At 35.8% G+C, this 15,601-nt stretch overlaps 1 protein-coding gene across 1 annotated transcript in view; it reads right to left on the reverse strand.

The window, feature by feature from the left end:
* SEC31A (Protein transport protein Sec31A) overlaps positions 1 to 15,601 on the reverse strand; it is a 59,594-nt gene that overhangs the window by 19,750 nt on the left and 24,243 nt on the right. The window contains exons 7-13 of the mRNA XM_051217325.1: positions 13,468 to 13,903; positions 9,984 to 10,492; positions 8,271 to 8,333; positions 7,316 to 7,804; positions 3,920 to 3,995; positions 2,293 to 2,389; positions 277 to 605 (exon numbers count right to left, since the gene is read on the reverse strand). Of these exons, the coding sequence (XP_051064710.1) occupies positions 277 to 605; positions 2,293 to 2,389; positions 3,920 to 3,995; positions 7,316 to 7,804; positions 8,271 to 8,333; positions 9,984 to 10,492; positions 13,468 to 13,903 (1,999 nt within the window). The remainder of the gene's footprint in view (positions 1 to 276; positions 606 to 2,292; positions 2,390 to 3,919; positions 3,996 to 7,315; positions 7,805 to 8,270; positions 8,334 to 9,983; positions 10,493 to 13,467; positions 13,904 to 15,601) is intronic.

The raw sequence follows: 15,601 nt of genomic DNA on the forward strand, positions 1-15,601 counted from the left end.
CTAGCTTTCTTCCAACCTACTCCTATACCACTGAACATAGCACGTCGAGGTAGTCGGTGGTTGGGCATACGTGATAATAATCATAATAAACTGATAACTTGTTGTTTATTAACTATGAAACTATATGAAACGAAAATTCAAATCACCAATCAATTACCTACAACTGACGGCAAAACTAAATAGAACTATTCCCGTAAATGAATAACAACAACAACAACAATGTCAGTAACAAAAATAGATAATATCCACACACACACACACACACAAAAGACTTACAGCATAACTTTCTCAATAATTCAATATCTTGATCCCATAAATGATTAATCAATGCTGTTAATATAGTTTTCCAATCTGATAATGGCCAATTTTCAATAATATTTAACCAATTAGTATGTAATAGTACACAATTAAATAACATTATGATAGAATTTAAAATTGGATCATGAATAATATGATTATTCAATGAGATTTCATTTAAAGACTGATATAATTTCAATTTTACATCTTCATATAATTCTATTTGCTTTGAACGATGTAAATCAGTTAACATAATAGCGAAAATACTTAATGTAGAAAGATTTGGCAGAGATAATGATGAGAATTTTCTGGAAAAAAAGAGAGAGAAATTTAGGCGATACATGATGGGTAAGAGGAACAGATAATTTTTTTGTGAAAGATATCAAAGAATAAATAAGTTTAATACCAAAATTATTTATTTATTTGTGTAAACACACAAGAAAGCACCAAATAGACATGCGCCACATAAATCATTCGATTTGTGTAAGGACCGTGATACTGCCCGGGTGCCCAAACAGAAGGAGGTGGTTTCCGTAGGGGGGCCATACCACGAGTCCCTGGTTTAAAGATCTAACCTACAAGACAGTGGAGCAACCTAAAGAGATGGAGGCCGATGGTAGCCGGTGTCCAATAATTCATTCATACGCCATTTGTTCCTTCAAGATACCGGCGCTCATGTGCACCACTGGTTTGAAATCAGGGTTTTCCAACTCCCCTAGGTGGACTCGCCATGTCCACCAACCCAATTAAAGTGCCGGGCATTCGCTTTTCGTCTTCTCAATTTCATAAACAATACACCCACTACGAGGGCATTTGGGGGTTTAATACCAAAATACTGTAATTATTAATTTAAAAAGATTACAGTTCAAAGAATCATGTATCAGTAAACAACATCCTTAACTTAAATAAGTTACAGTGACTTTCATGACTATCACAAGTTATCTGTAATATTTAAACTTATTTCAGTTAACATGCCATAGAAAACTAGGAAGCAATGGACAAATTGTTCATCTTATAATGGAACTGAACAGGAGTGTTTACCCATGACCCTTATCAGGACAGAAATTGAGGGTCTTTAGGTTTCGCAGTGAACCTCTGAACATTAGTAACACCGGGTTCAACACTAATAATATACCTTCAGCTTCAATACATTGTGATATCATATCGTTTGATATTAAGGACAATTGTTACACTCTAAATTACACAAATTATGATTCAAACCAATTTCCACAAAACTAGGTTCAGATAACTGTTACCTTACTTAAAAGGTATTAAGATTTTTGTAAAGTTTTGTAGTTTTCCGTTGTTGATATTCAGGACTACAAATGGTTAGTGTTATGATGTATTGTGTCCGACAACTAATACACATGCTTGTGATATGGTTTAGCTAGTAACCTTTCTTTCTCATTCGGAGTCTTTTAATTAGAATAGCCAGTTGGACTCTCGCATAGGTGGATTGCCTATCAGTATTAAATCTTGGACTCCACACGTCGAAACAGATTCTAGGACAATATTTTCAGGCGATCAGTTCAGGATGCATATATGACAGCAGATACTAGTTGATACAGTGAGTCAGTCAAAAGTCACCAAATGAAAAGTTGGTGTTATTACACAAGATATATATAGGCGATTTCATATGCAATTGAAGAAGTTTGGTTCAATGAACTTCTTTCATCACTCTCGGTCTTCGTTCTCAGTAGCTAGTTGGAAGCTTTCGAATAGGTAGTTCGTGTATCAGTATCCATTATGGGACACATAGCGTTACAACACTTAAACACGAATCTGATCAGCTACTTCAGTAAGAAAGAAATTTTATCAACTAAGTCTGAATCCAGAATATATATACACTTATTCATATACCTATATCTATTCCCCTCAGAAAACAAAACTCCTTTTGAACAAAAAGCGTATCCGTTCACAGTAAATGAAGCCATATCTTAACCGATAGCCTACGCTTATATGTATTTATATAGACATTAAAATATATAAACTTACGGATGTAAACATAATTGAATAATTGTTTGAATATCATTAGTAACTAGAGCATATTTCAACGCATTCAACAATTGAGAAGGTGTAGACTCATTGAAACCTAAATTAAAATATTTTTTTTTAAAAAAGCAAAGAACATAAAACGATAAACAAAGATAGATAGTGCCTAGCAGTGGAATCCAGGATGCGCGTTCAGTCCTGTTTGGGACTTGTCAGCTGGATATACCTGCATCTCAGAGTTGATGTTCATTCTGGAACTCCTGGATTCCAGTGCTAGCCATTATCCATCTTTGCTTATAAAGTTTGTGACTTCAGGCAATATTGAAGCAGTCCATACAGGATGCAAATATGTCAACAATAGACTGATCAATTGCAATACTAAATAACAAAAGGGATGATACAAGTAAACAACACCAAGTGAATATAAAACTATAAATTCTCTTATCTCATCAGTCTATTACCAATAATTGGATTTCTTAGGTTTAATATACAAACTAAAGTATTATGTAATGATAAAAGAAAGAGTAGAGTGTATGTTCCCACAATTCAGTTAATTTTAAAGAACATAACATTAAAATATCCCATAGTTCTCAGACAGTATAATAGGTCGATGTTTAATGGATAATACGCATATCATCGACATTTATCAATCATTCTGAATTAACAGACAGACATGTTTATTATTAACATAAAGAGTGCCATAGATGTATAACAGCTTAAATTGTCATGTAATATTAGTATGATGAATATAATAAGATGAATCAGAGAAAAAGTTTACAATAATCCAGAAGTGATAAAAACGAGAAAGATTAAATATTGAGAAGATGATTTAACAAGATAAACTGGAAAGGTATGTATCGAAAAAACAAAGTTATATGGAATCGAAAGACTTTATAGAGAAATTCTTCTAGCGGAGATTGTAACAATCCCATGAACTTATGATAATCGATGATTGCAGAATTGACTGAGAATTTGCTCCTATGAAGCAGATAAATTGCTCTTTAGTCTAATCCTAGATTCTGAGATTTAAAATTATTTGTACATATTACACAAAATGCAATCAATAATTTTTTTTTGATATGGTGGAATAACTACGGGTCAAACACGACAGCAGATGCAGACTACTTGGTTGAGGTCCATGTGACTATCGTAACCAACGGTTAGAGACTCTGGGTACCATGGCTCAGAATCGATCACAATGGAGTCGGTGGTGTATACACTCCTTGTCTTCCCTTAAACCGTGAGATTAAAATGATTTTATACCTTTCTTTCTAATTCTTTCTTCCTGTATCATATCTTTATTTTAAGTCTTTCTTTCATATATTATTACCATTGATGTGACTACTTCTATGAAGTTGGGGTTCATCTTGTTGTGCTAATGAGGTATGGCATATATATGCATGGTTCTACGTTGTAGATGACTGACTGACGATAGTAGATTAGGGTAAACATCGATTTAGCCAACACATAAAACATGATTCCATTACAACAATCAATCTATTTAATTAATTAACTGATTTATCGTTTTTGCTCTAATTTACTGCGTCTTTTATATATAAAACGAAACTAAATAACAATCAAGTCGAAAATAGACTTTATTTTGTTGACAACAACAACAACAAATATTTACCTTGAAAATCCTGTTTACTGTAGCCTAACAAATTGGACAATGATGATTTTACTGGAGTTGATTTATCTAAACGAGCCTAGATGAAATTCCAAAACAAAAAAACATGTCTAAAAACAATGACACAGAGATAAGATGAAATGAGTAAAACCAAAAACAAAACAAAAAAAGTAGTATTGAAATATGATAGGTAATTTGCGTAATGCCACAGTGATGATAATAATATTTAAATTAGTTTTGTTACTATAGTGAAAGAAGACTTGGTGAAGGCAACCAATTTATTATTTCATGGAAAATCATACATAATAATACATCAACTTCCATATCTACTTAGAAGTGCTTTTTTTACAAATTTCATTGTTCCCACGTTTCTGTTTATTATCTTCATTGCTTTCAGTTTTCTTCTTTTATCTCTTCATTTCAATCTTTTCAATCGTCTGTTTACAGGCATTACATATTCGATTGTTGTTATATACTACTGAAATCTGTCAATATAAGTAGTATACGCCATGGTTACAATCAAAATTAAACATGAAGGGTGATATGACTCCACCGTGATTCCTACAACTAAGACTTTAAAAGTCGAACATAATATTTAACATGGAAAGATGATACGATAAACTAACCAGATATACGCTAAATAATGCGATATACTGACGAATACGTTCTACTAGTCAAGATTTGTCTTAACTATCTAAGAAACAAAGAGATCTGAATATATTTTGCTAAGGAAAGAGTGGATTAAGCATCTGCACCCAATCCTGGTTTTCAGACTACAACAACAGATCTGGCTTGCTTATAGGAAGCGCATATATATATATATATATATCAGCGTTAGACTCGGACGACTGCAGAATGCAATAAACAACATCATTGGTTCCAAGAATATCGAGCATATTCCAACTAATATTAGATGGAAACCTTTTTGAAACGCGTTTTTCCACTTTAATGGAATATGTCTCGTAGATCAGGGATACTAGACAAGCAAGTGTCCATAGCAATATTTAAATTGTTCCCATGGTTTCATAATTCAGATTTCTATTGCTTTGTGCAATGATAAAACCGGTAAACAAGATAAACGATAGACGGATTTTTCTCCGACATTGATAAGTATATTTTAGAATTAATTACAATATCCACTTTATTAGTAATTGTCCACATCACCTTTCGATTTCATATATGTATATGTTGTGTAATCATAATTTTATGAAATGCCAGTCTCTTTTTTGATATCACATGTCGTATTATCCAGCAGTTGAAGTGACGAGACTTGACATCGTCGTCAAATCTTTAATTATAGTATTTGTCTTGTACTCACCAGTGTTAACACTCAATTACTGTTTTATGAAATAAGAAATCCAACAATTAGAATTTGTATCTTCAACAATGACAAAAAAAACATTGATTTAGTGGTTAGAGGACTCCATTTGCATTCAATATACCATACATTTATAACTATATTTTAACAATAGGTTGGTACTAATAGCTTTGTTGTACCGCTCACACAAATGGGACGTTAATTTACCTTAGACTTATACTTACACTAGATACCCTTCCAGTGTCTGTTATAAAGGAATTCAACACAACTCAGATCAAGAACACATGACTAGCATAAGTAGAACATAAATATATTTCTACTCAAAAAAAACCGACAACAAAACCGATAATAATAATAATAATAATAATAAGGGTAGAAAATGTATAACTTATCTAATACCTGTCAGACTATCTCTACTCGTCTGACTAAGCAAACGACCAATCATTATTTTGATCGCCCACACATCAAGCTTTCACGTAGGCTTAATTACTTACGCCTGTTGCTTCTTGTGGAGCAGCATAGGCCTGAGCAGTCCTTTCCAGTTGCTAATCATTCTTATGATGTCTGCTTTCGATTCCTGACGCAATGTACTCCTTGATCTTCCTCTTTTCCTTCTCACTTCGGAATTCCAAGTAAGCGTTTGTCTCGTGACACCCTTTGATAATTTCCGTACTGTATGTCCTATCCAACTTCAGCATCTTTTCCTAATTTCCTCTTCATCAAGATGCTCTTCTCTCCCATAGTACGTTGTTACCGATGGTATCCGACCGACGGACATTCAGAATCCTAAGTAGAAAATTGTTTATAAATTCTTGTACTTTCTCGAAGTTTCAGCTCCGTACAGTAGAACCATCTTGACGCTCCGATTGAAGATTGTCAATTTAATGTTAACTGACAACTGTTTCGAGTTGCATATATTCTTCAACTGTAGGAATGTGGCCCTTGCTTTGTCAATCCTTGCCTTTATTTCTGCATCAGATACTCCTTGTATGTGAAAGCTTACACATCTTCCAGAGTTTCTCTATCAAGTGTGACTAAGTTGGTGTTCTTTCCATGTAAGCAATGCAAACTTAGTAACTGAGTTACATTATTATAACAACTGAATATATCTCACCCTACAGGAATTCGAAATGGCAAACTTTTTTCAAGTTAATACACTATACTGAAACCATCTTTCATTTGTGTCAAGGTTAATGATAATATTCCCCTATAAACTCATTATTCTTCATTTGTACCCCACTTTTAATATTGCTTTAAGTAAATTTTATATTCAAGAGTAATTTAAGTTTACATTATTTTTAGACAAGCTAGACTTGATAGATATTAGGTAAATAATGAAGAAATTATAGAAATGGTATACAATAAATCAGTATACATATTTATACTGTAATAATAATTAAACATTTGGTTGGTTATAATTCGTTCCTATTGTATTTTATTTAAGACATTAACACTGTTGGATGCCGGCTCAGTAGTCTAGTGATTAAGCGCTCGCGTGCGAGACTGATAGGTCCTGGGTTCGAGTCCCGCGAGGCGGGGTCGTGGACGCGAGTCGCTGAGGAGTCCCACAAAGGACGAAACGGCCGTCCAGTGCTTCCAGGCTTTCCATGATGGTCTAGCTTCAATTGAATCATGATCTCAACTATTGAAATTACTACAATCTACACAAAACCCCTTCTGATACTAAGAATTATTTGATGTATATTTTACTGTTCTGTAATTACCGTTAATCAAATAGGCATATATTATTTAATTTTGTATAATATATGATCTAATTATGTAATAAATTATGATTTCCTACTTTCAATGTATTACGGTTACGTAATTAGCTATTGGGAATGGAAGATGTTTTGCGGACCAATAAATGTAAGTAACTTCAGTTATTGATTAGTGGTCATTTGTGTTATTCATGGAAGCGTAGGTTATTGATTTAATATAAACGTAAAGAGATCTCCGTCATTGATGGATTATAGATCCTAGTAATTTAGTAAATATGTACAAAAGTTTAAGTTCAAAACAATACCAATTACTTATGACACAATTTTGAGTTAGGAAATAAACCAACAGAGATGAAAGCTTACTTGAATTACATTCCATAAATCCAAATGACCTTGATCATTTGTTAGCGCCGGATTATTATTATTACTACTAAGCATCGGTTTGAATAAAGCTTTAGCATTTTCACAAACTGTACTTAAATAATCATTGGGACAATCAAGTACACTAATCAAACATTCGATTATATCTTGTATAGAATTCTTCCACTGATCATCTGATCCATTAGTATTGCTATTAACAGAAGAATGTAGTTGTACTGTTGGCGATGATGATGGTTCCAGTTGAAATGCATCAATGCATTTAATAAAAACATAATATGATTGAACTTCTGTAGAATTTAAATGATTTTGATCAGGTACTGTTCCTACTGTTGAATTTTGTTCAATACTTCCTATATCTGATGATCGGCTATTTGGATCAGTTCGTTTTGAATTACTCATTGAACTATTTGTACGAGTACGTTTTGATTGAAGATTTGTTAAAGATGAAAAAGTGACAAGTCTTCCACCAAACTAAACAACAAAACATGATAAAGACATGGTAAACATTTTATGATGAAAAATAAAACATAGGTCTGTGAATGAAACCATATCATCAGAATCCTTCACTCTCTCTTCCTCTCCTGTACCACTCATTTTCTCCAACAATATCATAATAACTCATATCTGCTTTATACGCAGTAATCCATTTGAATTCAAGAGCGCGACGAATAGTGCATTTGTGGCGAAAAAACTAAAGCTCAAGTGCCAATATGAATATTAACACCGGAATAGAGATGCATCCCAACTACCGAATCACAAGTAAAATGAAACACGCTTCATGGATTGGATTATATCGCTAACGATTATCCAATTTTATTAAAAACCTGCGACTAGATAATAATAGCGAGACAATTCATTCAGGATGTAAACATGGTAAAACACACTGATCAATAATGCATAGTGACTTTATATGAAAATTAACGTATATACGACTTACAGCAAAATGGACACCACAGGGTCTCTTCAACCAACATGGTGCAACACGTAATAATGGCATAGGCTATAATTATTAAAACATGATGAAAACGTAAAAAGGAACGAATGCAATAATGTAACAAACTTTTAAGAATTATAAATAGTTCAATGTTTAGTGGCAATAACACTTACAATGATAATATATCATGCTTAGGTTAAGCAAACTGGTATGATAATAGATTTATCCATTGAAGAAGCACTGGTAGTTCATCGATTTGAACATGGTAACATGGTGATTGTAGGTAGTTGACAGTATATACTGGAATTAGGTTTCTTACTGTTTGGTACTGGTTAGGAAGGTGTACCTGCTCTCTGAAAAATTCGGTCAGCAGTGAAAGGGACTTGACATACGGGATACCAGTCAGTATTCAGTCCTACATGAAGTCAGTTGCGGCCCGGACAGCTCAGTGGTAACGTCTGCGGCTGTAAAGCTTGGTAACAAGGGGTCAAATCAGCCAGGGAGTATCATTACCCTGAAGATTACAAGTACATCTTGCTAACACATAAGATATTCGTCAGTACGCAGTGATCAATCAATTCTAAACCTAAATCCCGTCTTTTTGTTCAGGAATGATGTCAGATCACTTATTTTATCATGACCTTAACTCCTCTCTTCCATAGTTTTAAATTTAGAAATTATTTTCGATATGCATTTGTCGCTTCTTCATCGTTGTCAAGTGGGAAAATACTACTGTTCAACACTTAAAGTTTCCATAAGCAAATGGTAACTTTCTTAATAATGGTACAACTTTCCATTTTTTTCATTATAAATTACTACTATGTGCAAGATATGAAGGGACGGATTGGCAAAGCAAGGGCCGCATTCCTACAGTTGAAAAGCATATGCATCGCAAAACAATTGTCAGCCAACATCAAATTCAGAATCTTTAATACGAGCGTCAAGACAGTTCTACTGTACGGAACAGAAACTTCGAGAACTAAAACTGTAAAACGCGACTGTAAGCAAGGAGAATGTGTATTCATTGAGAGAGTTTACAAAGTATTTACAGAATACATATGTATAACCTTCAGCCGTCCATTTGGATCTTTTACTGTATTCTGCCAATATGAACTATCATCTCGTTTGGTCTCCAAGTGTTTTGACAACGCTGTGCTTTCGATGCACCGAAAATCTTCATTCCGTCTGACAGTTATAGTAACTTCGACGTCACGTTCCGCTACAAACCACTTACAATCATGTGGGTAGTGTCCACTACATTATAACCATCACAAAAAAAGTACAGGTATTTAAAAGCAATTATCTATGCAAAATACTCAGTGTCCGTCGGCCGGATACCATCGACAACAACCTACTTTGACAGAGAACAAACCAACTTCCAGCTAAATTGGGAATTAAGAAGAAAAAAAACACTGAAGGTATATACAACACACATTGCAGAAATTGTTACCCTCCGTGTATCTGGCGACCTAATGTCTAGTTCTCATGAACTGCCAGGTATAGGCATAGTACTAAGTACGAGGCTGGAACAAACACTATTACAGTGGATCCTCATTAACAGTCGTCTATGTTCTGTTCGGTTAATTGTGATTAAATAAATAAACATTGAATAAATATGATTCTTTCTGATAAATACAAAACATTATGATCTTTATTATTATTATTATCAGAGAATAGAAATAGAAATAATAATACAATATATACAATTCTATTTACTTGAAGTAATGAAAGATTTACTGAATCCATAGAATTAGGATTATCTAATAATAACTGATCTGATCCTGAATTGATTTGTTCTTTATCAATACTATTCACATTCGGATCATTCATAAATACAGGATATAATGAATCTGATTGAAGATTATCATTATTATTATTATTATTATCAGTATTATCAGTATTATTATAATCCATTAATAATTGTTCATTATGAAATACTTCAGCTACTTTATGTGAATTACGTAAATTTAATGAATTTCTAGCTAATATACATTGTTTATTATATCGTTCAATGTTTATTTGTTCAATTTGTTTATTGATACCACTTAATAAATTATATACTGTTATCCAACCATCTGATTGTGTAACACATATTAAATTAGGATGATTTGGTATCCATTGAATAGAAGCATTTGTTGGTAATGTATTAAAACATAATAATGGATTAACTAATTCTTGATCATCTAAACCTTCTAAACGACCAATAAATATTGGTTCCGGTATAGCTAATCATTGAAAGAAGAAAAGAAAAGAAAAGAATAAAATAAACTGTAACTATTTGTGGGAGGAAAACTTTTTTTACAATTAAAATCGTATACATATATAAGCGAACAATATTGATTATCTTTTTTTCTTTAATTAGATCTTCATCAAGCTTTACTACTCTAATATACAGTAATAGTTATATATGTATTTGTTGTTTGAATTATCCCGGTTAATGTTTAGGGGCTGTGATTGATCGGTTACTTTTGACGGATGTGTATCCTGTACAAACTGCATTGATATTGACATTAACGCTAAGTAATTTAAGCAGGACCTGACCATTCTGAAGGGAGATTTTAATGTCAAGGTTGGAACGGACAACATCGGATATGAAAACATTATGGGACGACACGGACTGGGAGAAAGGAACGAAAATGGTGAGAGATTTGCAAATCTATGTGCCTTGAATAAACTGGTCATAGGCGGCAACATATTCCCGGTTAAACACATTCACAAAACCACATGGACTTCACTGGATCTCACTACACAAAACCAAATCGACCATATTTGCATCAACAAAAAGTTCAGGAGGACGATGGAGGAGGTGCGAACCAAGAGAGGAGCTGATATAGCATCAGATCATCACTTGGTGGTCACCAAGATGAAATTGAAACTCAAGAAGTACTGAACAACGGGGCGGATAATATCACAAAAGTTCAATACGGCTTTTCTTCGGGATACTGACAAACTCAACAAATTCAAGATAGTCCTCAGCAACAAGTTCCAGGCCTTTCATGATCTACTCAATGGAGAAGGAACTACTATGGAGAGCAACTGGAAGGGGGTCAAAGAGGCAATCACTTCAACATGTCATGAGGTCCTGGGCCACAAGAAGCATCATCACAAGGAATGCATCATTGTTGATACACCGGATAAGATTCAAGAAAGGAGGGACAAGAAGGCAGCAATCAATACCAGTCGAACAAGAGCAGAAAAAGCCAAGGCACAAGTTGAATACACAGAAGTAAACAAGCAAGTGAAGAGGAGCATTAGAACCGACAAACGTAAATATGTGGAAGATTTAGCAATGACGGCGGCAAAGGCTGCAAGAAAAGGAAACATGAGGGAACTGTATGACACGACAAAGAAACTCTCTGGAAATCGCCGCAAACCAGAATGACCAGTGAAAAGCAAGGAAGACAAGGTAATCACCAACATTCAAGAGCAACAAAACAGGTGGGTAGAACACTTCAAAGAACTCTTGAATCGACGAGCTCCACTGAACCCACCCAACATCGAGGCAGCACCAACGGACCTCCCAATCAATGTTAGCCCCACAACAATTGAAGAAATCAGTATGGCCATCAGACAAATCAAGAGTGGCAAAGCAGCAGGACCAGACAACATCCCAGCAGAGGCACTAAAAGCAGACGTAGCGGCAACTGCAAGGATACTCCACATTCTCTTCAATAAGATTTGGGATGAGGAACAAGTACCAAAAGACTGGACAGAAGGACTCCTGATCAAAATACCGAAGAAAGGCGATCTCAGCAAGTGTGATAACTACAGGGGCATCACTCTTCTCTCAATACCTGGAAAAGTCTTCAACAGGGTATTGTTAAACAGAATGGACTGTGCAGACGCCCAACTTCGAGACCAACAGGCAGGATTCCGTAAGGATAGATCGTGTGAAGACCAAATCGCAACTCTACGGATCATTGTGGAACAATCAATTGAATGGAATTCATCACCCTACATCAACTTCATTGACTACGAAAAGGCATTTGATAGCGTGAACAGAACAACACTATGGAAGCTTCTTCAACACTACAGCGTGCCTCAGAAGATAGTCAATGTCATACGGAATTCCTATGATGGATTAAACTGCAAAATCGTGCATGAAGGATAGTTGACTAAGTCGTTCGAAGTGAAGACTGGTGTCAGGCAAGGTTTCTTACTCTCACCCTTCCTCTTTCTCCCGGTGATCGACTGGATCATGAAAACATCAACATCTGAAGGGAAACACGGGATTCAAAGGACGTCTAGGTTGCAGTTGGATGATATAGACTTCGCAGATGATCTGGCCCTTCTATCCCAAACGCAACAACAAATGCAGGAGAAGACGAACAGTGTGGCAGCAGCCTCAGCAGCAGTAGGTCTCAATATACACAAAGGGAAAAGCAAAATTCTCCGATACAACACAACATGCACCAATCCAATCACAATTGACGGAGAAGATTTGGAAGATGTAAAAACCTTCACGTATTTGGGCAGCATCATTGATGAACAGGGTGGATCTGATGCAGATGTGAAGGCGCGGATCGGCAAAGCAAGAGCAGCATATTTACAGCTGAGGAACATCTAGAACTCAAAGCAACTCTCTGTCAACCAACACAAGGTCAGGATTTTCAATACAAATGTCAAGACTGTTCTACTGTATGGGGCAGAAACCTGGAAAACTACGAAAGCCATCATCCAGAAGATACAGGTGTTTATTAACAGATATCTACACAAAATACTTTGGATCCATTGGCCGGACACTATTAGCAACAACGTACTGTGGGAGAGAACAAACCAGATCCCAGCGGAGGAAGAAATCAGGAAGAAGCGCTGGAAGTGGATAGGACACATATTGAGGAAAGCACCCAACTGCGTCACAAGACAAGCCCTCACATGGAATCCTCAAGGCCAAAGAAGAAGAGGAAGACCAAAGAACACATTACGCCGAGAAATGGAAATAGACATGAGAAAAATGAACAAGAATTGGATGGAACTAGAAAAGAAGGCCCAGGACAGAGTGGGTTGGAGAATGCTGGTCGGCGGCCTATGCTCCATTAGGAGTAACAGACGTAAGTAAGTAAGTAGAATCTAGAATGCATATTCCGTCCTATTTATCCAAAAAAATAACAGAAAAATGAATTCGGTAAAATAAAAAATATAATAGAAAAAATCTCATTAAAATTGATTACATTGATTAATTAGTAACAAAAACACAAACCTTCTTGACATGTTACATTATCCGGTGTAGAGTTTAATGCTTGATTAACACTCCAAACAACCAACATTTCAGCATAAGTTGGATTTAATTTTGTACCATAATTACCGTTTAATGTTGGTAATGCACCAGAAGCACCAATTGTCATAACAATCATATCTTTATCGTAGAAATTTGATTTATTCATTGATTTTTGACATTCTGGTATACCCCAACATAATGAATTTACTGTACCTGCATTCCCTAATGCATAATTATTTAATGGGTTAGTTGTTTTCAAATTAGATGATAATAATGGTGGCCAATGACTTAATAAACAAAGCATATGTTTTGGATAACGAAGATCCCATAACTGAACATTAGCATTTGGATTATTTGGATCAGCTATACACAAACGAGTTGCAACATCCGGACTCCATGCCATCATTTGTGGTTCTAACTGTAAATTTAAAAAGGAAAACAAGTGTAATAGTGAGGTTAGACACAGGGTATTACGGAATAATGGTAAATCAGTTGATGAGGTTGTGAATCTTCATCGACTGAGATGGTTGGGCCACGTGCTACGTATGCCCGAACACCGATTACCACGACGCGCGATGCTGACTAGTGTCTGGAATGGTTGGAAGAAAGTTAGGGGCGGTCAAACCAAAACGTGGCATCAGTGCTTGAAGTCAGTAACTTCTAGTTTGAGCCATGTTGGGAGATGCAAACTACTCGGTTGGGGTCCGCGTGACTATCGTAACCAATGGTTGGAGACTGTGTGACATGGCTCAGAGTCGATCACATTGGTTTAGGTTTATGCACGCTTTGTCTTCCCTTAAACTATGAGATTAAAATCACATCATATCTTTCTTTCTTCGAATTAATTATTTCTTCCTGTACTATATCCTGATATAAAATCTTTCCTTTATATATCACCACCACTGAATTAACTACTTCTATCAATCTTGTTGTGCTAACGCGTTATGGCGACTTGGACCGATGCATATATGTACCTGGTCCTACGCTGTAGCTGATTGACTGAAGTGTAAAAAAATGGACTATTCAACAAAAGATTTCTGACTGATTTCATTGAAGTTCTACGTAAATTACAGTTAAAAATCGCCTTGCAATGCAGCTCTGAATATTATTTAGTAAATTATTTTAATTAACTCCGCCTGTAGCTCTTATAGGGTTGCTGCCGGTCCCAAGCCCGGGTAAAGGAGGAGGGTTGGGCATGGGGTTAGCGTCCCCATCCCGTAGAAAACTAACTCGCTAAAAAAACGCTTACCAGAAAAAATAATCCAAACCATTTTAACTCTGCCCTGGGAGTTAGAAGGTCTTCATTTAGAAGAATTATGACGCTTCATGGTGAAAGCCGAGTTCCTTCGGAAGCCACGAGGCCGATGCCCCTTCTAACAACCAGAGCAAAAATTTTTATAGGTACATGGAACGTTCGAACAATGTGGGAAACCGGGAAGACCAGTCAAATATCAATGGAAATGAGGAGATACAACTTAGCAGTACTGGGAATCAGCGAAACCCACTGGACCCAAGCTGTACAGAAAAGGCTAGCTACGGGAGAGATGCTGCTATACTCCGGTCACGAAGAGGACAATGCACCACACACTCAGGGAGTCGCTCTTATGCTGTCCAAAGTAGCACGAAATGCACTTGTAGGATGGGAATCTCACGGATCCAGTATCATCAAAGCATCATTCAAAACAAAGAAGGGGATCTTAATGAATATTATCCAATGTTATGCACCCACCAATGATAGCGACGACGACATTAAAGATCAATTCTACGAGCGGCTGCAGTCAGTGATAGAGAAATGCACAAGAAAGGACCTCACCATTCTAATGGGAGATCTAAATGCCAAAGTCGGAATAGACAACACTGGATATGAAGATATTATGGGACGACATGGACTGGGAGAAAGAAACGAAAATGGAGAAAGATTTGCGAATCTATGTGCATTCAACAAATTGGTCATAGGAGGCACAATATTTCCACACAAGCGTATACACAAGGTTACATGGATCTCACCGGACCACACTACAGAGAACCAAATAGATCATATTTGCATCAACAAAAAATTCCGAAGGACAATGGAAGATGTGAGAACCAGGAGAGGTGCTGACGTAGCTTCAGATCA

The sequence above is a fragment of the Schistosoma haematobium genome, chromosome 5 (genome assembly GCF_000699445.3).
Source record: "Schistosoma haematobium chromosome 5, whole genome shotgun sequence".
NCBI lineage: Eukaryota > Metazoa > Platyhelminthes > Trematoda > Strigeidida > Schistosomatidae > Schistosoma > Schistosoma haematobium.